We start from the raw sequence: 24955 nt of genomic DNA, 5'->3' as shown, positions 1-24955 counted from the left end.
ACTTTCACCTTCAAAAAACTTAGGTGTAAGGATACTCATCCCAGTATTGTTAAAAGGAGAGCATAAATTTTAGTAGCAACCTGGGTTAATGACTTTTAATATAATTGTTGTTGCCCAGGTTGCAGTTGTTATTGTTTAACATAATTGTCATCTACTAAATATGATAATGTAAATCTGTATTTATTGGGAAAGAAGCCTGATAAAATTTAGAGAAGAACAGAGGGGGAAAGGCTATAATATAGTAGATGTATTATCTGATTTTTTTAACAGTATATGCATAGCTATATATGTTTATAAATGCTGAGAAGTTACCCTGATAAATATATTTGACAACAGGTATCTCTGAAGTTGAAAGTTCAAGTAATTCTAACTTTCTCCTTTAGATTGTCTATAATGTGTCTGTTTTTATAGAACTATATATATTTAGCTTATAAATCATAAAAAGATTATTTTGTTACTAAGTTTTAAATTGGAACTTTGTTAAAATTAAGCAGCATGAGGACAGAGGACTGACTTTGTCTGTGATACAGTGAACAACTTAATGGCTCAGAAATAGCCATTGCTCACTGGAGCCTTGGAGTCATTTGACAAATTGACGGTTGAAAAGAAGCTCTTAACTTTGTCTTTGGAAATAGTCCCTGCCTAAAGAAAGTACACATTTGTATGAGCAAACTGAAAGAATGACAACTTCATTCATTTGAATATCACATTACTTCAGTGGTTTAGGCTGTTTAAAAGTGATACTTTAATGATAGTGTTCAATCTTTTATAGAGGTAGGATTTGGAAAATGTCAGGAATTTTTAGAAGTCATTAGGTTGGGCTCCCTCAGTTTATAGAGAAAGAAACGGGAGCCCTGACAGAAAAGGTGATTTGCTTACCTGTCACAGAGCTGGTCATGGTCGGGTCAAAGACTTATTTTTTCCTGATTCCTGGTGGCTTAGCCACTTTACCTTTTTTCCAGATGGTCATCAGTGAGCCTTGATGCCTTAGGAGATAGAGAATCTAACAAGGTGATATCAGATACTTTGCATCCAACAATCAACAGTGTATCATGTACCTAAGTAAGTAGGTGTTAGTTGTTCAGTCCTGTCTTTGTGACCCCATGAACTGTAGCCCGCCAGGCTCCTCTGTCCATGGGATTTTCCAGACAAGAATACTGGAGTGGGTTGCTGACCCAGGGGTCAAACCCAGGGTCCCTGCAGTAAGAATGCTGAGTCCTAACCCCTGGACTGCCAGGGAATGCCTCGAAAGTGATTGGTTTTGTAGAACTCAAAAGTGTTTATATCCTTAGGTTGGTTATTTTAAGTTTACAGTGTTCATCTTTTATCTCACTTGGGGGTGAAGTCATTACCTTTATAGAGTGACATTACCATGTGATTTTATTGAATTCACAGAGACAGGATTCCAAATTAGAGATATAGAAATTAACAATATCTTAAAGATGTCAGCAGATGAAATATATGAAAATGAACCTGACAATGAATAAGATATTTACTGCTGTTCTATATAACTGGATACTTGTAGCTATAAAATATATTAAAAGGAAAATAAAATTGGATTGTTATATATAGGTTGCCATTTTCTTTATTAAAATAAATTGCTGTGGTAACAGTGAAACTGTGTTTACCTGGAAGTCTTAAGAGAATGAATCATTTTGAACAGAATTCCATGATAGCTAATTTCCAAACACATGGTCAGTTTTTCCCTGCATTTAAAATTTTTCCCTAAAATGTATTTCATACTTTCTCACCTTCTTATTTATAACAAATTGAAAATAATTTCAGTTTTTCTTTTTAATTCAGGTCATTGTAAGCATCATTTATTATGCTGTGGAAGTTGTAGGGTTGTTTGTCCTTTTGTGAAAAAACCATAAAGTGCTCTGAGGTCTAGTGGATGCATTATGTCATATTTAATCTATTAATACCTCTCTAATTTGTCACTCTTTTTGCTCTTGGGCTTATAGCAGCCACTTCTAAATGCTGAAGGTTTTGAAGGGATATTACCACTCCTTCTTAAATTGTTTATAAAATAGGAGTGCACAGGCTCCACATGTTGACTCATAGTGGGCCTGGTTGATAGAGGCTTAATATAACTTTTGTTAGTTGAATGGATGTTGTAGCATTTACAAAGTTGTAATCTTTCCTAATCTTCTAAGGAGGAGAGAGATTCAAAAGGAGAGAAATTCAAGCTGACTGGCATTTGCCAAAGATAGTTAGCATAACGTCTTAAAATGTAAGAACTTGAAGGTACCTCAGTAAGAATATGCGTCAGGCTATAAATCTTCTGTAATCAACCCTAATCTGGCAGAGATCCACGCCACTTGCTGCCACGTCAAAAAGAGAAGCACAGCTGCCAAGCTGTCCGTGGGTTCCCTTCTGCTAATAATTTTATCTTTGTGCCTTCTCTAGCTACTGTATCTTTGTTGCACTCAGTGCTTCAAGGAAATGAAATGTTCACAGTTGAATGTTGGTCAAACCCTTTCTATTCAAATACGATAAAGTCCTGGTTCTCTTGTGTCTTTTTAATCTAAAGCTAAAATTATACTCTATTCATCTGTCTTCTTTCATTCTGCTTGTAGTTCTTCAAATTATCAGATAAATAGACTGGTTCGGTGTTTTGGAATGGGATTGGCACACTCCCACATTCCTTCCCCCAACCCCCCGATTTTTTTTTTTTTCCCTAAAAACCTCATTTAAATACACTCGTAGAGAGGTATGTTAAATCAGTTCCTCTCAAGGTCTGGATAGTTCCAAAGTAAAGACTTCCTTTGACCTCCTATTAAAGCTCTTTTGATTCTGACCACTGCCTATCACTTTTACATTTTCTCCTGTAAAAATTTTGGTGTACTGTAATATATTACAAATAATATATTACATTGTTGTATAAGAGATTGATGGAATTTGGAGTTAGATCAGGTCATATTCAGTATGGTCGCTTTCCCTGCCCTTCTGGCATTTGACTGTTGAATATGTAAGAGAAGCAAAAACTTCCACCCTTCATTGAGAAACACCTAGTGTTTTGCTTGTAGGCCTTTGCTAGGTTTCATTGTTTGATAGAGATTAACAGCTCGAGTGGTCAAGTATAGGCCTTGCTATTATATTTTTAGTGCCTTTTAAATTCAGAGTACAGTTTTAATGTAAATTCCAATATAGTAGGAAAGCCAAGGGAAGCATTGAAGGGATTTAGTTATAAAAGAGAGACCCTGGGAGATGATAATTATCCATAACTACATAATGGTGATTATATAGTTCAGATAATTGCTATGAAAATATGAGTGGAAGTTACTCCAGACTAGAGCATCTCTTTTTCTTTTGGCATCTCTGAGACGGTAGAATGAAGAAAGGTGGATGAATTTTATATACAGTCACCTAGCATCACCCAGTACTATTGTGCATGTTATTAGAGCAACCATTGGACTTATTCCCTGTTATTTTTGTTCCTTCTTATTATTTTTTTGTTGGCCATACTTCGCGGTTTGTAGGATCTTAATTCCCCAATCAGGGATTGAACCTGTGCCCCCAGCAGTGAAAGCACTGATTCCTGACTCCTGGACCACCAGAGAATTCTCATTCCCTCTCTTTGATTTTTTTTTTTTAATAGGCTTGCATTTACCAAAGCCTAAGCAAGGCTATCTTTTGCTTTTAAAAAACTAGCTCTAAAATTAATTAATTGAGCTGCTGTCAGGTTCTTAGAGATTACACGAATGTAGTTTCTTCTCAAAGTAGAACTTCTGAAGAGCTAGTACATAATTTGACGATCTAACCCTAAAGGATACCAGGAACTTCATTTATCTGTTAGGTTCCAAGGCCACTGTCTTAGATTTTCCTGAAATTCAAAAAGGCCCATGTGTATATGTGTTTTTTTTCCTTGTTATAAACATATGTAGACAATTGAAAAATATACAAGTGTAAAAAGTAAAAGATATAAATGTACCTTTCTTTTTAATCCCACTTCCCAAAAGTAAACCAGCTTAGTTTTTGGCATATCAGACATGTATACATCTAAATCTATAAAAAACTTATTTATTATCACTTTTTTAGTTAATTATGCATTGTGAATGTCTTTCCATGATAGTAGATCTAATTTTTCTGTATCCCATTCCACTGGACAATTGATTTCCCTGTTCCCTCACAGAAGGACTTAGGTTTGTTTTTGTTGTTTGGTTAGTTTTTTTGTTTGTTTGTTTTCAGTTAAAGGTAATATAGTGAATATATTTGTATGTATCTTTGCCCACTTGATGGACAGGGAGGCCTGGCGTGCTGCGATTCATGGGGTCGCAAAGAGTCGGACATGACTGAGCGACTGAACTGAACTGAACTGATAGTTTCCTAGTTTATATTCCTAAATCAAGGGTATGTAATTTTAAAGTTTTGATACATGTTGTCAAATGAGCCTCCAAATAATAAGTTTATAAGTCTGCTGCCAACATATAAGGATTCATTCTTCCTACATCTTCAAAAACATAGTTGCTTGTTTATGATTCAGAAACTTGAATTGTAAACTCTTAAGTCCCGAGTTTATTTTGTATAATCTCTGATTTATGGCTTTCACAAATAGCCTATAAAAATAGATGCTTTTTGTATTTTTCCTTTTATTCCTTCCATACTTGTTTAGATATAGAATGTGTTATCAAGACAAGGCGATCTTTTTTTTGTTAGTATAGGTGTAACATACATTTTAAGGAATTTATCAGTCATTTCCAAATACTTCTCTTCTTGAATATTTCTTATATTATTAGTCAAGTCAGGATATTAATTTCAAAACCTTGCTCTTTTGAGTTGGAGTTCAAGGGATAGCTACTGAACCTCTCATTCTCTTTGCTGAAATTTACACATGATCACATTTGAAATACCTGTTAAATTTACTGAGCACCTCACACTGACTGTAATAGTGATTGAACAATAATTTAAGCCATATTAAAGAAAACTTTATTAATCCAAACAGATTTTAATGAAATCTGAGTTTTATCTGTTTGCTTGCTTGCAGGTGGATTCACCTATGAACTTGAAGCATCCCCATGACTTAGTCATATTAATGAGACAAGAAACAACAGTTAACTACCTCAAAGAACTGGAGGTGAGACAATTGGGCAAGCGATAAGCAGCTGATACTTGGTGCATTTCACTGGCGCTACTGTGGTCAAAGAAGAATTAAAATGTATTATTTCTTAATTCTTCTGACTTTTACAGGAATATTCTATTTTTAGATTATGCTTTTTTTTTTTTTTTAAATCAGAATGCCATTTGAGCACTAGTAAGAGAAATAGACTACTGGAACCTTGGTTTTATGCCTCATTCTTGACTCATATATCCTTGAACAATATTTCCATGTATAAATATTTCCATCAAATATGAAGAGGAATTATCTCAAGATAATCTTGGTAGGACAGTTTGGGTAAAATATCAAAAGAAGAGTGGTTTGAATACCTCATAAAAATATAATTTTGTTAGTTCTCAGATAGTAAAAACTAGGACCTTAGTAGTTTGTGTTCTTAGGATTGAGGTGAAAAGCATTCATCACTTTGCATCTTGAAAACTCTTCCTTCATTTTTATTTTATATTGAAGTATAGTTGATTAACAATATTGGGTTAGTTTCAAGTGTACAGCAGAGTGGTCTAGTTATACATGTATTTATTCTTTTTCAGATTCTTTTCCACACTTTGAAAATCTGATATTTATTAGCTCTAATAATACCTGACCTTTTGGTTTCTATCATTGATTTTCATAAACTGATTTCTCTTAGTAGCAGATAGTGTTAACTATTTGAAAAATAGTTTCTTTTTTCTTTCATAAAACTTCCTCTTAAAAGTTACAGTGTAAATGAAATGCAAATTTTAATGAAACTTTTTTAAGTTGTAGAAAAAGTAACCCATTTTGCAAAATGAGATTTAGAAATTATTGGTAATAGTAAGAGTAGAATCAGAGTCTTAGAAAGTTAGAAGGAATCATAAAGATCATCCTCATTTCAGAAGTAAGGAAATAATTAGACCTAAAGACTGTGAATTGCCTGATTTCATGAAATAAGTTGCAGCAGAACCAGAGGCAGACGGTTTATCTCCTAGCTGTTTCCGGAGATGAAACCAGGTAGCCATTCATCTTCTAGATATATAAAAGTTCCAAACTTCACTTATATGAATTTAAACTAGTACATCTATTAGCAGTAATAGTTATATGTTTTTTATGTTTTTTAAACTTCTGTCAATTAAGAAGGAAGAACTTTTAGCACATACTAATCAATCGTGTAGGCAGTAAACTTTTAGGAATACTTAAAAAACTTGAGCACCTCACCATTTTAAAAATAGTATCTCACCTTGTTCTTACCAGTTTTGTCACTTATAAATTTGGAAATGTTGATTTTTATGAATACTAAGAAAGACAGTAGACATAATTTATAGGGCTCCATGCTTGCAAGCTTAAAACACATTGTTCAGAAAGATGCAGTGGTGCAGAAAATAGTTTTTAAGAATCATAGACAACACTATATATGTTTATGATTATCCATCTTTTTAAGTGGCAGTATTACTTAATATAAAGAGAAAGGGATTTCGAGTGTGTGTAATGGGAAAATGCCATTTACCAAGTCATTGAAAATGCAAATAAAAAATAATGACTCCACCAGTATTTGGTTAAGGTAATATAATGAGTTTATACATAGTACTTAGTTCTGCTTCATATGCACGATGACAGTTGAAAGGCAAAATAGAAATCAAAGTAAAATGTAGTCAGGTCTGAACATAACATAAACAGTCTCCGTAGACTTGAAATGGAATAGAAAACACTAAGTTGAGAATGTAGCTAAAACTATAAACCTGCTGGTCTCCAAAACCAGGAATAGGTTCTGCTGTCTGATGTTCATTTCATCTCTGTGGAGTACAGGGAACAACAGTGTTCTGTGCAAGATAAAGGAAGATAAGCAGATTTACTACTGCTGGAAGACTGGGATGGAGCATGAAAAGAGTCTGGTGGGAAGAATTTTAAAAAGGCAGGAAGACAAAACAAAACCTAATGACCAAAAAATGAACCAAACCATCTAGTGGTTCAGTAATTGCATCATCAGTTTCCTGAACACCATTTCAGGGTTGAGTATCACTTTGGGTTAGAAACTCTAAAATTATATGATCTGGTTTTGGACGTTGGATCTAGATAGAACCTGGAAGCAGCTACGAAACTGTTAGACCCAGGAGGTGGTCATGGAGTGGTTGGGAAGAGACAGATGGAGATGGGGTAAAGGAGGATTCCATGATTTTTGACCCAAGCAATCGATGTTGGATGGAGTTGGCTTTAGCTGAGATGAGAAGACTGAAGGAGGGATAGACTGGGGAGGAGGCTGGTATATTAAGAAGATACCTATTAGGAATCTGAGTGGAGACATTGAGTGAAGAGTTGGTTCTTCTGGTGTGGACTCCTGGGTAAAGGCTTGAGCTTGAGATTTAAGTTTATTTATCCTTCTTAATCACTGACATAGGATTAAATCCATGAGACTAGATAATACAATTTACCTATAAAGTAGTGACAACTAGCTGTACTTAGATACCAGAATCAATACCAGAAGACAACAGCATCAAAATGTTAAGTACAGAATTTATATTCTTTTAAATATAATATTTTATATTCTCTTAAACCATCATTCAGGAGTGAGGACAAAGCAATTTTCTGACATACACGGTTTACTAACCACAGACCTTCTCTGTACTGACCAATGTAGATAAATCTCAAAAGCATTAAGTTTTAAAAAAGAAAGTTTTAAAATAATCTCACAATTTGTATGGAAATACAAAAAAACCTCAAATAGCCAAAGCAATCTTGAGAAAGAAGAATGGAACTGGAGGAATCAACCTGCCTGACTTTAGGCTCTACTACAAAGCCGCAGTCATCAAGACAGTATGGTACTGGCACAAAGACAGAAATATAGATCAATGGAACAAAATAGAAAGCCCAGAGATAAATCCACGTACCTACGGACACCTTATCTTTGACAAAGGAGGCAAGAATACACAATGGAAAAAAGACAACCTCTTTAACAAGTGGTGCTGGGAAAACTGGTCAACCACTTGTAAAAGAATGAAGCTAGAACACTTTCTAACACCATACACAAAAATAAACTCAAAATGGATTAAAGATCTAAATGTAAGACCAGAAACTATAAAACTCCTAGAGAAGAACATAGGCAAAACACTCTCAGACATAAATCTCAGCAAGATCCTCTATGACCCACCTCTCAGAATATTGGAAATAAAAGCAAAAATAAACAAATGGGACCTAATGAAACCTAAAAGCTTTTGCACAACAAAGGAAACTGTAAACAAGGTGAAAAGACAGCCTTCAGAATGGGAGAAAATAATAACAGATGAAGAAACAGACAAAGGATTAATCTCAAAAATATACAAGCAACTCCTGCAGCTCAATTCCAGAAAAATAAATGACCCAATCAAAAAACGGGCCAAGAACTAAACAGACATTTCTTCAAAGAAGACATACAGATGGCTAACAAACACATGAAAAGATGCTCAACATCACTCGTTATCAGAGAAATGCAAATCAAAACCACAATGAGGTACCATTACACGCCAGTCAGAATGGCTGCTATCCAAAAGTCTACAAGCAATAAATGTTGGAGAGGGTGTGGAGAAAAGGGAACCCTCTTACATTGTTGGTGGGAATGCAAACTAGTACAGCCGCTATGGAGAACAGTGTGGAGATTTCTTAAAAAACTGGAAATAGAACTGCCATATGACCCAGCAGTCCCACTTCTGGGCATACACATCGAGGAAACCAGATCTGAAAGAGGACACGTGCACCCCAATGTTCATCGCAGCACTGTTTATAATAGCCAGGACATGGAAGCAACCTAGATGCCCATCAGCAGACGAATGGATAAGGAAGCTCTGGTACATATACACTATGGAATATTACTCAGCCATTAAAAAGAGTACATTTGAATCAGTTCTAATGAGATGGATGAAACTGGAGCCCATTATACAGAGTGAAGTAAGCCAGAAAGATAAAGAACATCACAGCATACTAACACATATATATGGAATTTAGAAAGATGGTAACGATAACCCTATATGCAAAACAGAAAAAGAGACACAGATGTACAGAACAGACTTTTAGATTCTATGGGAGAAGGTGAGGGTGCGATGCTCTGAGAGAATAGCATTGAAACAAGTATACTATCAAAGGTGAAACAGATCACCAGCCCAGGTTGGATGCATGAGACAAGTGCTTGGGGCTGGTGCACTGGGAAGACCCAGAGGGATGGGATGGAGAGGGAGGCGGGAGGGGGGATCGGGATGGGGAACACATGTAAATCCATGGCTGATTCATGTCAATGTATGGCAAAACCCACTACAATATTGTAAAGTAATTAGCCTCCAACCAATAAAAATAAATGGGGGGAAAAGAAAAGAGAGAGAGAAAAATAAATAAATAAAAAAGAAAGTTGTAGAATATACAGTATGATACTATTTATATAAAAGTTTAAAACTTGCAAAACAATGCTATGTGTTGATTTTAGATATATATAGTAATATTTAAGAGAGTACGGGCAGTATAGTAATATTTTATAAATGATGTATAAAATGATGTATAAAACATTCAGGATAGTGGTAACTTCTGTTTGCTTGCTTATTTATTTATAATATTTATTTTTTTCTCTTGATCATGCCATGCGGCTTGATGGATCTTAGTTCTCCAACCAGAGACTGAACTTGGGCTCTTGACAGTGAGAGTGACAGGTCCTAACCACGGGATTCCCAGGGTAGTGGTAACTTTTGAAAGGGAGAGAGGGGTTTCAAAGACGGTAAGAGGGGCTTCAACTATTTTTTTTCCTTCTAGAAAAATCTAGAATATGGCAAAATGTTAAGATTGAGCAGTGGAAATATAGCTGTTATGTAGTTCCTCTATACATTTGGGAAAAAAATACAAGTGGCAGAAATTTCTCTTGAATCTAGTGATTCCAGCTAGCACTATCAATGTGCTGGTTGTCTCGAAGGACTGAAATATGACATGTTTGGACAGTTCAAGGTAGTTTTAATTGCTGAGCCATCCTGTGCCTAGAAAGTTGTTAAATATAGCTTTATAGATAGTTAGAGATCATTTTATAAGGCACACATGTGCCAGTATTATACATGTCATGTTCTGTTACTTTCTGTATATGGACACTTGTTTTGAGAAGCTTATTCATGTCAGCTAAGGTAACCGAGGGCATATTTAGAATTCTCTGACTTGGTCAACACGTTAAATTCTCCTTTCTCTTACATGGTATGTAGATTGAAATATTAGAAAAATCCAACAAGTTCTTATTTTCTTCTCAACAGAAGCAATTAGTTGCTCAAAAAATTCACATAGAAGAGAATGAGGACAGAGATACAGGACTGGAACAGAGACATAATAAAGAGGATCCAGACTGCATCAAAGCCAAGGTGCCCTTAGGGGACCTAGACCTATATGATGGCACATACATAACTTTGGAGAGCAAAGACATCAGGTAAAAAAAATTTTCTTTCCAAAAATAAAAGTACTTCTTCCTGAACAGACATTGCTCAATTCGAAATTATTTTTCTAATTAGAAAAAGCTTCAATAACTGATGACTTTATTGAAATTTGAAAGTTCAAAATATATACTATGTTTAGAATTCTTACAGATCAATTATTTACTATCACAGTAGAAAATTGAACAGTTTATGGTAAAAAGTACAAATGGCCCATAAAAACGTGGAAAAAATTATTTCTCAGTAACAATCAAGTAAGTGCATGCTAAAACATATTTTTCATTAAATTGGAAAAAAATATTTAAAAATCAGTAACATAAAATATGGGAAGAGTGTATACAAAAGTGTAAATTGGTTTAACATTTCTAGAAAGAGTTTAGCAGTGTCTTATTAGCTGAAAAGTCTGCAGTCTTTAACAGTCTGTGACTTATCTGTTATTTTCTCTTTAACTCTTGATTTATCTCCTTTAAGTTGAACTCTCAAACTAATTTATTCCAACAGCAACTATATGAAAAAGGTATGCATGTTGACTAATATTGATTGTAAAGTGAGATGCTTTGAGAATATGATTTAATTAGAGAAAAAATTGGCATTTCTTCACTTTTCATTCATTTGTTACTCCTTGCCTCTTGATTGTAGCCCTGAAGATTATATAGACACAGAATCTCCTGTCCCTCCAGACCCTGAGCAACCTGATTGCACTAAAATTCTAGAGCTTCCATATAGTATACATGCTTTTCAGCACTTGCGAGTAAGTAGAGAAATTTAGAGGGGGGCCTCGTTTTCATTTTTTTCTTTAATCTCTCTCTTAGGCATGCTCTTTTTTTCTTTCTTCTCTTCTTCCAAATAGCTTTTTGTTTTAACAAACATCTACTTTTAAAATTTCTTCAGAATAAACACTCTTAAGATACCGAATTGCAATCTTTTATGTTTTCTAATCTCCTTTTTCTTTTTTTCAATCTTTTCTTCTTCTCTTCAGGGTGTACAAGAGAGAGTTAATCTTTCCGCACCTCTACTACCTAAAGAAGATCCAATCTTCACGTATTTATCTAAACGATTAGGAAGGAGTATAGATGACATAGGTCACCTCATTCATGAAGGCCTGCAGAAGGTAAGTCATCAGTGACTAAAGAGCCCAGAGACTGTGAACAAAAGATACTTTTCTCTCAGAAAATACCTCCCTGGCTTGTTTTTGTCTAGAGACTGATTTTAAATCCTGATTACAGTAGTATAAACCATATAGTTTAAAGTTAGGCAGAAGCATTGACAATCCAGTCCCCTTTATCAGGGTGAGATGCTGAAAAGTTTTGTTTGAACTAATTCTTGAAAAAACAAATTATAAACTAATATAAGCAACTGGGCTTATAGGCTAGATTATTTATTTTGAGTGTGAAGGAAAATTTAACATTAGCATCTCTGATATATAACTATACACAGTAAATACATAGATTATCACTGTTCTCTGAACAGGAAAAAAAATCACCACAAATAAAATCTTGTAATTTTCTTTTAAAGAAACACCTACTTTAAAAAAAATGGAGCTTCAGGAGTTGCTTGTATATTTTTGAGATTAATCCTTTGTCTGTTTCTTCATTTGCTATTATTTTCTCCCAATCTGAGGGCTGTCTTTTCACCTTACTTATAGTTTCCTTTGTAGTGCAAAAGCTTTTAAGTTTCATTAGGTCCCATTTGTTTATTTTTGCTTTTATTTCCAATATTCTGGGAGGTGGGTCATAGAGGATCTTGCTGAGATTTATGTCGGAGAGTGTTTTGCCTATGTTCTCCTCTAGGAGTTTTATAGTTTCTGGTCTTACATTTAGATCTTTAATCCATTTTGAGTTTATTTTTGTGTATGGTGTTAGAAAGTGTTCTAGCTTCATTCTTTTACAAGTGGTTGACCAGTTTTCCCAGCACCACTTGTTAAAGAGGTTGTCTTTTTTCCATTGTGTATTCTTGCCTCCTTTGTCAAAGATAAGGTGTCCGTAGGTACGTGGATTTATCTCTGGGCTTTCTATTCTGTTCCATTGATCTATATTTCTGTCTTTGTGCCAGTACCATACTGTCTTGATGACTGCGGCTTTGTAGTAGAGCCTAAAGTCAGGCAGGTTGATTCCTCCAGTTCCATTCTTCTTTCTCAAGATTACTTTGGCTCTTCGAGGTTTTTTGTATTTCCATACAAATTGTGAAATTATTTGTTCTAGTTCTGTGAAAAATACCGTTGGTAGCTTGATAGGGATTGCATTGAATCTATAGATTGCTTTGGGTAGAATAGCCATTTTGACAATATTGATTCTTCCAATCCATGAACACGATATGTTTCTCCATCTGTTCGTGTCCTCTTTGATTTCTTTCATCAGTGTTTTATAGTTTTCTATGTACAGGTCTTTTGTTTCTTTAGGTAGATATACTCCTAAGTATTTTATTCTTTTTGTTGCAGTGGTGAATGGTATTGTTTCCTTAATTTCTCTTTCTGTTTTTTCATTGTTAGTGTATAGGAATGCAAGGGATTTCTGTGTGTTAATTTTATATCCTGCAACTTTACTATATTCATTGATTAGCTCTAGTAATTTTCTGGAAGAGTCTTTAGGGTTTTCTATGTAGAGGATCATGTCATCTGCAAACAGCGAGAGTTTCACTTCTTCTTTTCCTATCTGGATTCCTTTTACTTCTTTTTCTGCTCTGATTGCTGTGGCCAAAACTTCCAACACTATGTTGAATAGTAGTGGTGAGAGTGGGCACCCTTGTCTTGTTCCTGATTTCAGGGGAAATGCTTTCAATTTTTCACCATTGAGGGTGATGCTTGCTGTGGGTTTGTCATATATAACTTTCATTATGTTGAGGTATGTTCCTTCTATTCCTGCTTTCTGGAGAGTTTTAAACATAAATGAGTGTTGAATTTTGTCAAAGGCTTTCTCTGCATCTATTGAGATAATCATATGGTTTTTATCTTTTAATTTGTTAATGTGGTGTATTACATTGATTGATTTGCGGATATTAAAGAATCCTTGCATTCCTGGGATAAAGCCCACTTGGTCATGGTGTATGATTTGGGCCAAAGAACTAAACAGACATTTCTCCAAAGAAGACATACAGATGGCTAACAAACACATGAAAAGATGCTCAGCATCACTCATCATCAGAGAAATGCAAATCAAAACTTCAATGAGGTACCATTACACGCCAGTCAGGATGGCTGCTATCCAAAAGTCTACAAGCAATACATGCTGGAGAGGGTGTGGAGAAAAGGGAACCCTCTTACACTGTTGGTGGGAATGCAAACTAGTACAGCCACCATGGAGAAGAGTGTGGAGATTTCTTAAAAAACTGGAAATAGAACTGCCATATGACCCAGCAATCCCACTCCTGGGCATACACACTGAGGAAACCAGATCTGAAAGAGACACGTGCACCCCAATGTTCATCGCAGCACTGTTTATAATAGCCAGGACATGGAAGCAACCTAGATGCCCATCAGCAGACGAACGGATAAGAAAGCTGTGGTACATATACACCATGGAATATTACTCAGCCGTTAAAAAGAGTACATTTGAATCAGTTCTAATGAGATGGATGAAACTGGAGCCCATTATACAGAGTGAAGTAAGCCAGAAAGATAAAGAACATTACAGCATACTAACACATATATACGGAATTTAGAAAGAAGGTAACGATAACCCTATATGCAAAACAGAAAAAGAGACACAGAAGTACAGAACAGACTTTTGAACTCTGTGGGAGAAGGTGAGGGTGGGATGTTTTGAAAGAACAGCTTGTATATTATCTATGGTGAAACAGATCACCAGCCCAGGTTGGATGCATGAGACAAGTGCTTGGGCCTGGTGCACTGGGAAGACCCAGAGGAGTCGGGTGGAGAGGGAGGTGGGAGGGGGGATCAGGATGGGGAATACGTGTAACTCTATGGCTGATTCATATCAATGTATGACAAAACCCACTGAAATGTTGTGAAATAATTAGCCTCCAACTAATAAAAAAAATGGAATGTGGGATTATGTAACAGGACCCAAAAATTTAAATGTATCATTGAGGATAACATGTGGGAACTTAGAAATAGTTTTTGCTCTTCTCTGTGCCTAAGGAGATTCATAAAATCCAGGCTATTTTCTATGCAGTGGTATTAAGTAAAATGTGTAGTTGTAATATTTATATATAGTTTACTCAAATATATATATAATGTTACCCAAATATATGTTTATTCAAATACTTTATATAAGATTATTTTTGTAGCTAAGTTACCTTCTTCATCTTGTTTTTCTGAAGGTAATGTAAAATACCGCATCCCCAGAATTGATGAATAATAAGGGAAAACTGGCCTAGGATTTAAAATATCCTTCAGAGAATTGTTAGTTGAAAGTAGATCATAGTGGTAAGTGCTCTATAAAAAATTAAAATAGAGGGTTTATTGGGTGGCTACTTTAGATTAAGCAGGTGGGGTTATCCTCTCTGGAAATATGAAATTTAAGCTGATACTTGAATGACAGAAGAAACCAAAAGTCTTAAATCAAGGAAGGCATTCTAGGCTGAGGCAAGAGCCCTGAAGCCTTACTTAGCTTGACAGTGTATCAGTCAGCTCAGGCTGCTGCCACAGAATACCGCAGGCTGGGTGGCTTCAGCAGCTGAACTCTCACAGTTCTGGAGGCTGGAAAGCCCACGATCATGTTGCTGGCTGATTCAGTCCCTGCTGAGGACTCTCTTCCCGGCCTGTAGATGGCTGCTTTCTGGCTGTGTCGTCACGTGGCTTCTCTGTGTGTACATCGGGGAGGAGAGAGAAAAAGCCTCCTCTTATAAGGGGACTGGCCCTGTTGGATTTTTAACCTTTATTACTTCTTCAGAGGCTTTATCTTCAATATAGTCACATTGGGGGTTAGAGCATCCATATATGAATGGTGAGAGACACATTCAGTCTGTAACAGGTGTTATATGGTTAAATTCAGGTCAGTATGGCTGGGGCCTGGTGAGCAAAGGGGAGGGTGATAAGGAATGAAGCCAGAGAAGGTGGCCAGGGCCAGATTATCTCGAGCTCTGAAAGCCAAGGTTACTGCTGCTACTGCTAAGTCACTTCAGTCGTGTCCGACTCTGTGTGATCCCATAGACAGCAGCCCACCAGGCTCCCGTGTCCCTGGGATATTCCAGGCAAGAACACTGGAGTGGGTTGCCATTTCCTTCTCCAATGTGTGAAAGTGAGAAGTGAAAGTGAAGTCACTCAGTCGTGTCTGACTCTTAGCGACCCCATGGACCGGAGACTACCAGGCTCCTCCATCCATGGGATTCTCCAGGCAAGAGTACTGGAGTGGGGTGCCAAAAGCCAAGGTTAGGACTTTAAATTTTATTCCAGGTGTGCTGAGAAGCTGAAGCAGAGAAGGGACATAATTTAATTAGTATTTTTAAAAGTACACTCAAACTTGTATGGAGAAATGACTCAAGGAGGCCAGAACTGGAAATAAACCAGTTAGAGGGTTAGTGCCGTAATTCAAGAGAAGCATGAAGATGGTTTGGACTGGAATGGTTAGTAGTGGAAATGAAAGGACTTAAACTATTTCAGAAGATGTTTAGAAGCTGCTTAGTTAGATGTGGGGAATGAGAGGAAAAGGAATCAAGGATAATTCCTTAATTTTTGACTTGAGCAACCTGAAGGAGGAGCTTGTGTGGGGTGGAGGAGGGTTAAGATAGAGTTCTATATGGGTCAGATTAAACTGAAATTCCTTTATGAGTCTGGAACTCCAGTTGAGGTCACAGCTGGATTTATAGATAGAGAATAATTGTTAAACAGGGAGAATTTGTAGCCATGGGATTGGATAAGGTCATTTGGAGAAGAGGTCCTGGGTCCTCCTACGTTGCCTGTCACGCAGAGGGGGAGGAGGGGCCAGTAGAAGAGGCCCAATGTGGTATCTAAGAGCCAGGCAGAAAAAAGTGTTCAAAAGAGAAAGAATAATTAATAGTGACATTCCAGCATTTATAGCTTTGGCAGGAGATTTTATAAGAAATCTTACTGAAAGATTTTTCTTCAAAGATTTCTTTTTCTCTTCCAATATGATGTGTACAGTACTCTGTTTATCATGATGTTTTTAGTAGTTCATGTTGAATTTTTAATTTATCATTTTGTCCCAATTCACAATGCAAGTTTTAAAAACAGATTAAAAACCATTTGTTGATTTAAAAAGAAACTGAAGCCTAAGTCATAAATCAGTTGTGAAAGAATATAGCATCTGCTTTTTCTAGAACCTGTCAGTTCAGTTCAGTTCAGTTCAGTTGCTCAGTCGTGTCCGACTCTTTGCAACTCTGTGGACTACAGCACACCAGGCCTCCCTGTCCATCTCCAACTCCTGGAGTTTACCCGAACTCATGTCCATTGAGTCGGTGGTGCCATCCAACCATCTTGTCCTCTGGTGTCCCCTTCTCCCGCCTTTAATCTTTCCCAGCATCCGGGTCTTTTCAAATGAGTCAGCTCTTTGCATCAGGTTGCCAAAGTATTGGAGTTTCAGCTTTAGCATCAGTCCTTCCAGTGAATATTCAGGACTGATTTCCTTTAGGATGGACTGGTTGGATCTCCTTGCAGTCCAAGGGACTCTCGAGTCTTCTCCAGCACCACAGTTCAAAAGCATCAATTCTTTGGCGCTCAGCCTTCACCTTTCAGGCTGACATGGGTAAGAGGGAAGGAAGCAGTCCGGGGTGGCCCCAAAAGGCAAAAGTGGGACCAGCCAGGTATAGACCTCAGTTCATCACAACAGGAGACTTTGTTCTAACAGTCAGAGCTGTCTTGGAATGGAGTAGAGACAGCACCGAGCACTGTCAAGTACAGTGAGACCACAGAAGGCCGGCAGGAGCACAGAGTTTGGGATTACAAGACCCAGGTTCACGTCCTAATGTTGCCCTTTATGGGCTGTGGGATCTCGGGAGCCTCAGTCTCCTCACGTGCAAAATGGGAGGAGTACTAATGGAACAAGGGTTCCATTAAATGAATTCAGCCCTTAGCACAACCTTTGCTATTTTGTTTATTTGCTTGTTTATTGTCCACGGGTTTTCCCAGATGGCGCAGCAGTAAAGAATCTGCCTGCAGTGCAGGAAATGCAAGAGATGTGAGTTCAAACCCTGGGTTGGGAAGATATCCTAGAGGAGGAAATGGCAACCCACTCCAGTATTCTTGACTGAGAAATCCCAGAGACAGAGGAGCCTGGTGGGCTGCAGTCCAAAGGGTCACAAAAAGTTGGATGCAGCTGAGCACTGAGCATAGCGTTCCTTAACCAGCTACACTTAGTGCTAAAATCTTTCATTGCATTACTCAAAAATCATGATTTTTCCTTGAAGCTAGAATACTTAATGGATGATTAATGCAGAATTATACTGCTTTTAATCTTAAAAATAGCTTTCAAAAATAAAATAACTGGTCCTTTTTTATAAACAGACTATATAAAAATCTATAAAAGTAAGACTTGTAATTTAAAGTCAGAGATAATTACTGTTTTATAAATTTTGGTTTTGTTTTTTTTTTTTTTTTTTAGTTTAACATATTTTTATAGCTAAACGTTTTTCTTTTCTTTATGGTTGTGCTAAGTCTTTGTTCCTGCACGTGAGCTTTTTCTCTTTGTGGTGGGCCGGGGCTGCTCTCTGGTTGCAATATGGGCTTCCCTGCGGTGGCTTCCCTTTCTGCAGAGCATGGACTCTAGGACATGGCAGGCTCAGTAGCTGTGGCTCACTGGCTCAGTTGCCCCACGTGTGGAATCTTCCCAGACCAGAGATGCCCCACGTCCCCTGCATTGGCAGCTGGATTCTTATCCACTAGACTACGAAGGAAGTTCTTTAGTTAAACCACGAAGGAAGTTCTTTAGTTAAAAATTGTTCTCAAGGATAAATTTTTTAACCATGAAATTTGGGGATAAAAGAGTAATCACATTTCTTTAAGGTTTTATAACTACAGGTTGTTAAATTGTTCCCCCCTCCCCCCCTAGGAAATGCTCTACTAACCTACAGTTAATATCTGCAGTTAATATACACTGTAGCCAATAGTGAATACTGGCATTCTTTTTCATCTTTGCCAATTTTTAAAAGAAAAACTTGCATCTTTTAGATTATTTTTTGTTGTTTTTTATTATCTTCACCTGCTAAGTAGCCATTGTTTCATATTTTTGAATTGTCCATGTTTTGTCCCATATTCTCTTGGCTTTTTGTCTCTCTGTTTAGATTTTTTATGAACTATCTGTTTATTAAAGATATTAAACGTTGGCTGTCATATGTTTTTTTCTGTTTTATCTTAAATTTTATGACTTTTTTCATTCTGAATTTGAAATTTCTTACTTGGGTTTAAACTTACATTGAGTTTTTGACACAGTTCAGTTTAGTGTTTTGACCTCTCTGTAGTTGAAATCAGTGTATGTTCAGGGATTAAAAATCCAAACCACAAAAGGAGAAAACCTGTCTGCTATCTGAATTTCTGTTTAACTTTACTAAATAATACGTCATTAATATATAGTAGACATTTTTAGCAATGTGAAGATCTGAATGAGTTTCTGAACACACTGAGAACATGACAACTAAAAATATATCTTTGCAGTATGTTAATTTCAGGAATTTCATGTTAGAACAACTAGCATTTCTAAGTAGGCTAGATACTAACTTCTGAAGTTCTGAAATAGGGCCCAAGTTGTGGCCGCTTGGTGAGATTTTCGGCTTTATTTCCCTCTTGGAGTGATAGCCTAGGGTTGGACAGTCTGTCTGTTTAGACCGCACGTTAGCACACTTGTTCAGCTAATAATCAGAAGCCTCTTTTGCTACAGACGGTTTGTTTGTGCTTTCTCCTCTGCTTTGTCACTACTATGTAAGTCTTGATCTTTACCAGTTTCAGACTAGATAGAGTGGTAAAGGTGCTCATTTTGAACATTCTGAGTTGAAGAAACTATCTTGAGTTATATTTGGTTGTCATTTTATTTGTTTAATTTGTAGAACTCTTCCTCGTGGGTACTATATAACATGGCTTCATTTTACTGGAGAATAAAAAATGAGCCATATCAAGTAGTGGAATGTGCCATGAGAGCTCTTCACTTCTCATCCAGGTAGGATTCCTGTCCTTCCGGACCTGTTATTTTCCACATAATTCAGGACTGTTAAAATATATATTAAAAAAAAAAAACAAGGAGAAGCATTGTATGTACTTACTTTCTCCTCAATCCCTGTTCCAAGAAATTAGTACAGTCAAAAATGGTAGATGTCAAAGAGTTCAAAGTGATAATGGCATAACATACTTCTGATTTCTGTTAAGAAAAATATGTGATATAGATTCCCTATGACTTGCCTGGGACTTGGAAGTAAGGACCTAGGCTGGAGAAGTTATCAAAAGTTAAATTTTTCTCAAAGCAAACATCAGCCGTAAATATATTTTAAAATCATAAAATGTCTGCCAGCCTTGATTTTTGTGGCAAATTTGTAGCCATCAGATTGAATGAGCACCATAAATGATGTAAAATGAAACATTAGGATTTTTTTTAAATTATTTTCCCCATCTGTAAGCAAACTCAGAATTGTTTTCCAAAGTGCAACAGCTCTGAACGTAGTCACAGATAACTGTGGAGCACAAGCTTCTCTCCTGACGTCTAATTACATCTCTCCTCCTCTTGAAGGCACAATAAAGACATAGCCCTGGTCAACCTGGCGAACGTTCTGCACAGAGCACACTTCTCTGCCGACGCTGCTGTCGTGGTCCACGCTGCTCTGGACGACAGTGACTTCTTCACTAGCTACTACACTTTAGGAAACATATATGCAGTAAATACAACTTTTTTTACATGAACCAATCCAGTTGCTCTTTCTTTGTTTTTTTCTAGTTAAAAAATACCCTCTTCCCTTCTTCTGTTCTAGACAAGAGAAAGGGGATAGAAATGAAGAAACTTAAGAGAAAAAAAACTCAAACAATAATGAATCATAAGTGTCCTAGCCTCTTGACAAAAAAAATAATAAATTGATAGGAATATTAAATTTCTTTACAGTAGTCCTCTTAAGATAGCAGTTGTTTGAACTAAGCCATCCTATGCAGCATCACTTCATGTTATGGAGGTTTGGCCACTGATTGAGATGATGTTCACTGTATGAAATTTGGTGTGATCTCATAAATCATAAGGACATTTGGACAGATACAACCAGGCTAACATTTTTCCCTCCTCTGTGTATGTGTGTGTGTGTGTGTTTGTCTCTTTAGATGCTTGGGGAGTATAACCACTCAGTGCTCTGTTACGACCATGCTTTACAGGCCAAACCTGGGTTTGAGCAAGCCATAAAGAGGAAGCATGCTGTCCTGTGTCAGCAAAAACTCGAGCAGAAATTGGAAGCTCAACATAGGTAACTCGGAGGAAAAAATTTTACTGAAGTAAAAAAAGCTTTACTAAAGCACTATTTTACTGAAGCACAATAGATCATAGGTTAGACCTGTATAGGGTGAAATCAGCGTTAATTTGTTCATTAGTGTTAAGAAAAACACCTTTTCACTACTACTAGTCCTGTCCTTTTTCTCCAGATCCAGGAGGCTTAGCACAAATCAGTGGTTGTGTAAATGATTCTAGGTACTAGAGAATGTTTACAGTACATGCCATCATTTAAATCTTTATACTCTTGATCATAAGTTACTGGTATGAAGTCTGATGAAGGAGGGGGATTCTGCCAGATGCTTAGTAACTCTGTTGATTGCACTTTTATTTCCGTGAGTTAGACTGTCAGGGAACTCACTTGCACATGCTGTGTTCGAGCTTTCTCCCCTTTGACTCCTAGGGCTGGGCTATTGATATATTGGTTAAGTGATGTTGAGAGAGATTATTTGCCCATGTTTTAATCAGGTTTGTATAAGCTGCACAGTAATGGAATTCCATTGTACTTGGTCCTTGTACTTAATTAAAAATGTACTGTGTTTAATTCTATAAATAATAAGACCAGTAAAGGAACTTCACGTAATTCAGAAGTAAATTGTTCATCACTTACAGGATTTTGAGTCTGATTATTAGAGAATTCAGTGGAGATTAGGATTTCATTGAATTTTCCATTTAATGAATAAATTTTCCATTTTCTGATCTGTTTAAAAGCCTGATGTAGTAAAAAGGATAGAATGATAGCTTGTTTTCGCCTGGCTTCTGTTATACCTGCTCAGAACTTGCCCTTGCTGAACTGCTTCCAGTTATTATGTTCTTCTTACACAGTCTGTTCAGCTCTTAAACCTCCATATGTTAAGTGTAATAAGTAATAAGATTTTTGTGACTAAATATAATGAAGCCACTGATTTATTGATATCAGCTGGTAGAGAATATTCCTTTCCAAGCAGTTTCTGTGGTTTTTACCCAAATCTGTAAACCGAAGAGCTCCAGTGCAAGAGCCTGGTATTGTGGCCTTTTTTCCTTAACCTTTTGTTTAGATAGAATCAAAAGAAAAGGAAGATTCTAGAAAGGCTTTGAATGTCAGTGGAACTAATATAATCTTTGTGGAGGAAAACAGAGTTGTTAAATCTGTAGAGCTTTATAGTATATCACTTTGTATCTTTTTTGGCCCCTGCAAGGTCCGCCACACCATTTAATTTCATTAATTGTTGTATTTATGAGAAGAATTTCACATCTATCTTTTTACCACCCAAATATTAATAAAGTGGTAGCATTTATTTAGCCCCATGGTTCTTGAGATGGTGGTACAGGGGTTGTTTGTTAAAAGTCAAAATCTTGCAATTTTTGCTGAGAACCAGAAAATCTGTGTATTTAAGTGGGCTTAAACATTTACAGTTTTAAAGCTCTGTAACTTTTTCCTGGCATTAAAAAATGTTAAGATCCCTCCAGCGAACACTGAACGAGTTGAAGGAGTATCAAAAGCAACATGACCACTACCTGAGACAGCAGGAAACCCTAGAAAAACATAAGCTGATTCAGGAAGAGCAGATCCTGCGGAATATCATCCATGAGACACAGATGGCGAAAGAGGCACAGCTAGGTAAGTCCTGATTCCACGTACTTTTTAAAGGCAGCTTAGGAAGTCCAAGCAGTGTAAAATTGTGCTTGTGATTTCCCTGGATCTTAAAATGAAGTTATCGCTGCAAGTGGACCAGCAGGCCTGGGAGCCAGTTTGATCCTCCTGGCCTTTTTATAATTCACATTTTAAAGTAAAAACCAAATCTTTTGTATCCTAGGAGTCCTAACAGTTGTTTGCCCTCTGTGGCCAACACTGGTACTTCTCTAACTTTAATATGCATGTCAGTCTCTTGGAAATCTTGTCAAAATGCAGATTCTGATTTAGTAGGTCTGAGGTGGGGCCTGAGATTCTTGTTTTTCTAACAAACTCCTTTTTGCTGCTGCTGATCTGAAAGCTCACTGTGAGTAACATAGCCCTACAGCAAGTTAATGCAAGCCAGACACACCCTGGAAACAAAAAATTCACACTTTTCAGCCAACACTGGCAGTAAGACTAAATGTTCTTTTTTTCTTCCATTAAAAACAAATGTTTTATTTTAGAAGAGTTTAGACTAGACTTTGTCTTAAGCAAAAAAGTCATCAGTGGATTACTTTCAGGGAATTCTGAAATCCTCCCCCAAATGACACACAATATTGTGTATATGCACAGCTTCTTTTCTGGGAAGACGATATATAGTTCTTTGTGGGGGGGTGGGGGAGGCACACCGTGTAGATATGCAGATTCTTAGTTTCCTGACCGGGGATTGAACATGTGCCCCATGCAGATGAAGCATGGAGTCTTAACCACTAGACCACTGGGAACATCCCGTTATGAACATCTTTTACAGCCTGTGACCCCAAAACAGAACCACTGGTCTAAAGGAACTGGCGTTGACAGCATACCAGTGATTTGGTTGTTCCCAGAATGTTTCATTTACGATCAAACCCTGTGGGAGCAGATATGACAACGTGACACCAAAGAGTAAATGAATAGAATCCCTTATATTATATCCTCTCCCTTGATAAATAGAGTCTGTTACAGCCTCTTGGCGTTACAAAGAATTGGATGTGACTGAGTGACTGGACAACATGACCATTTATAGTCCCATTTTACAATTCACCTGTCAAATTTTCTTTGCTATTTTGAATGTAAAGAGTATGTTTGGTCCTTCGGATTACTTACTGCTCAGTCTGTACTAAAATGCAACCAGTGCTCTTATATATACATTTGAAAAAGTTATGAAGTATATAAAGCAAATTGTCTCCAGAGAGATGGGCAAAGTCTTAAAACAATTTACTCAGTAGATTTTACAGTCATAGAATTGCCAGAAGACACCTGAGTGATTATTTAGTGGCGCCTTTGTTTTATAGATGGAGAAATTGAGGATTTAGAATGATTTAATTAACCCTTAAGGAGTTTTCCCCTGGATGAGTACCCCTCCATAAGTACTGTGCCAGGCTCTGAAGAATACAGGGTTGATACTACATGACTTAGACTAAGAAAACTGTGTTGGCATTGTTGATCTTTTCACCAGTTTTAATTTCCTTTTGTATCCCAGGAAATCATCAGATATGCCGTCTGGTCAACCAGCAGCATAGTTTACATTGCCAGTGGGACCAACCTGTGCGCTACCATCGTGGTGATATCTTTGAAAATGTGGACTATGTCCAGGTCTTTTCCTTGGTCTCTTCTAGTTCTTATAAACTTTTGCATATCAAGAGTAACATTGCTCTCCCACCCCCAATTCCTTGTATATTTGATCTCTAAAATGTGTGATTGTCATTTTAAGATTTTGAGTATCTGTTATGTTTTTGAAGTCAGATTTATAGAGAGTACTCAGTTACTTCATGAATGATATGTCTGTTTCCTAAAGCACTAGCTGTATTTGTCTTTTCATATGTGTTTAATTCCTATCTTTACCATGACAGCTAGAATTGGTCTATGACTCAAAGCCTTTACCTTTCCTTATAACTTATTTTAGTAAGACCTCTAATTTACAATTTGGGAAAGAGTAGCCATGCTCTTTGCGAAAGTCATCAGTTCAGTTATGTTGCTTCAACCAAAAGCATTAACAAAATGATCATTATCAACAAGAAACGTTTATTAAGTACCACTGCTGTTCGCATGTTTTCTCTTTCTTTCTGTCTCTGCGTATGTCCACACAGGTACATACACATATACATACAGTCACACATGCACATAACATCCCAGCCTGCTAGTTGGGAAGAAATAATACATAATGATACCAAATGGCATGCAACTGATGCTGATATAGATAGTAAGTACAACCAGAGTCCAGTTTTCATTCAAAAGGATACTGGAAATAAAATAACATTTATTATATCCTATAGAAAACCCATCATGTCCTTAATCATAGATACAGAAACTTCTAGTGAGAAGCAGTTAAAGTAATTAAGAGATCAGGACAGCATCTATAGAAAGACAGACCATGAAAAATTAGAACACTTTAATCTGGGGGGAAAAAAAAAAACACAAAACCCAGACATTGGAAAAGAGTAAGGAGCAAAAATTAAGA

The 24955-nt window shown here is 36.8% G+C and overlaps 1 protein-coding gene across 3 annotated transcripts in view; it reads left to right on the top strand.

Moving 5' to 3' along the window:
• Positions 1-24955, top strand: part of TTC17 (tetratricopeptide repeat domain 17) — a 116176-nt gene that overhangs the window by 15525 nt on the left and 75696 nt on the right. For all 3 annotated transcript variants that reach the window (XM_065944430.1, XM_065944429.1, XM_065944431.1), the window contains exons 2-10: positions 4988-5077; positions 10321-10490; positions 11134-11245; positions 11474-11605; positions 19450-19559; positions 20124-20268; positions 20699-20838; positions 22301-22461; positions 23978-24090. In XM_065944430.1, coding sequence (XP_065800502.1) covers positions 4988-5077; positions 10321-10490; positions 11134-11245; positions 11474-11605; positions 19450-19559; positions 20124-20268; positions 20699-20838; positions 22301-22461; positions 23978-24090 — 1173 coding nt within the window. The remainder of the gene's footprint in view (positions 1-4987; positions 5078-10320; positions 10491-11133; positions 11246-11473; positions 11606-19449; positions 19560-20123; positions 20269-20698; positions 20839-22300; positions 22462-23977; positions 24091-24955) is intronic.

Source organism: Muntiacus reevesi, chromosome 9 (assembly GCF_963930625.1).
Source record: "Muntiacus reevesi chromosome 9, mMunRee1.1, whole genome shotgun sequence".
NCBI lineage: Eukaryota > Metazoa > Chordata > Mammalia > Artiodactyla > Cervidae > Muntiacus > Muntiacus reevesi.
This window is presented reverse-complemented; position numbering and strand designations above follow the sequence as displayed.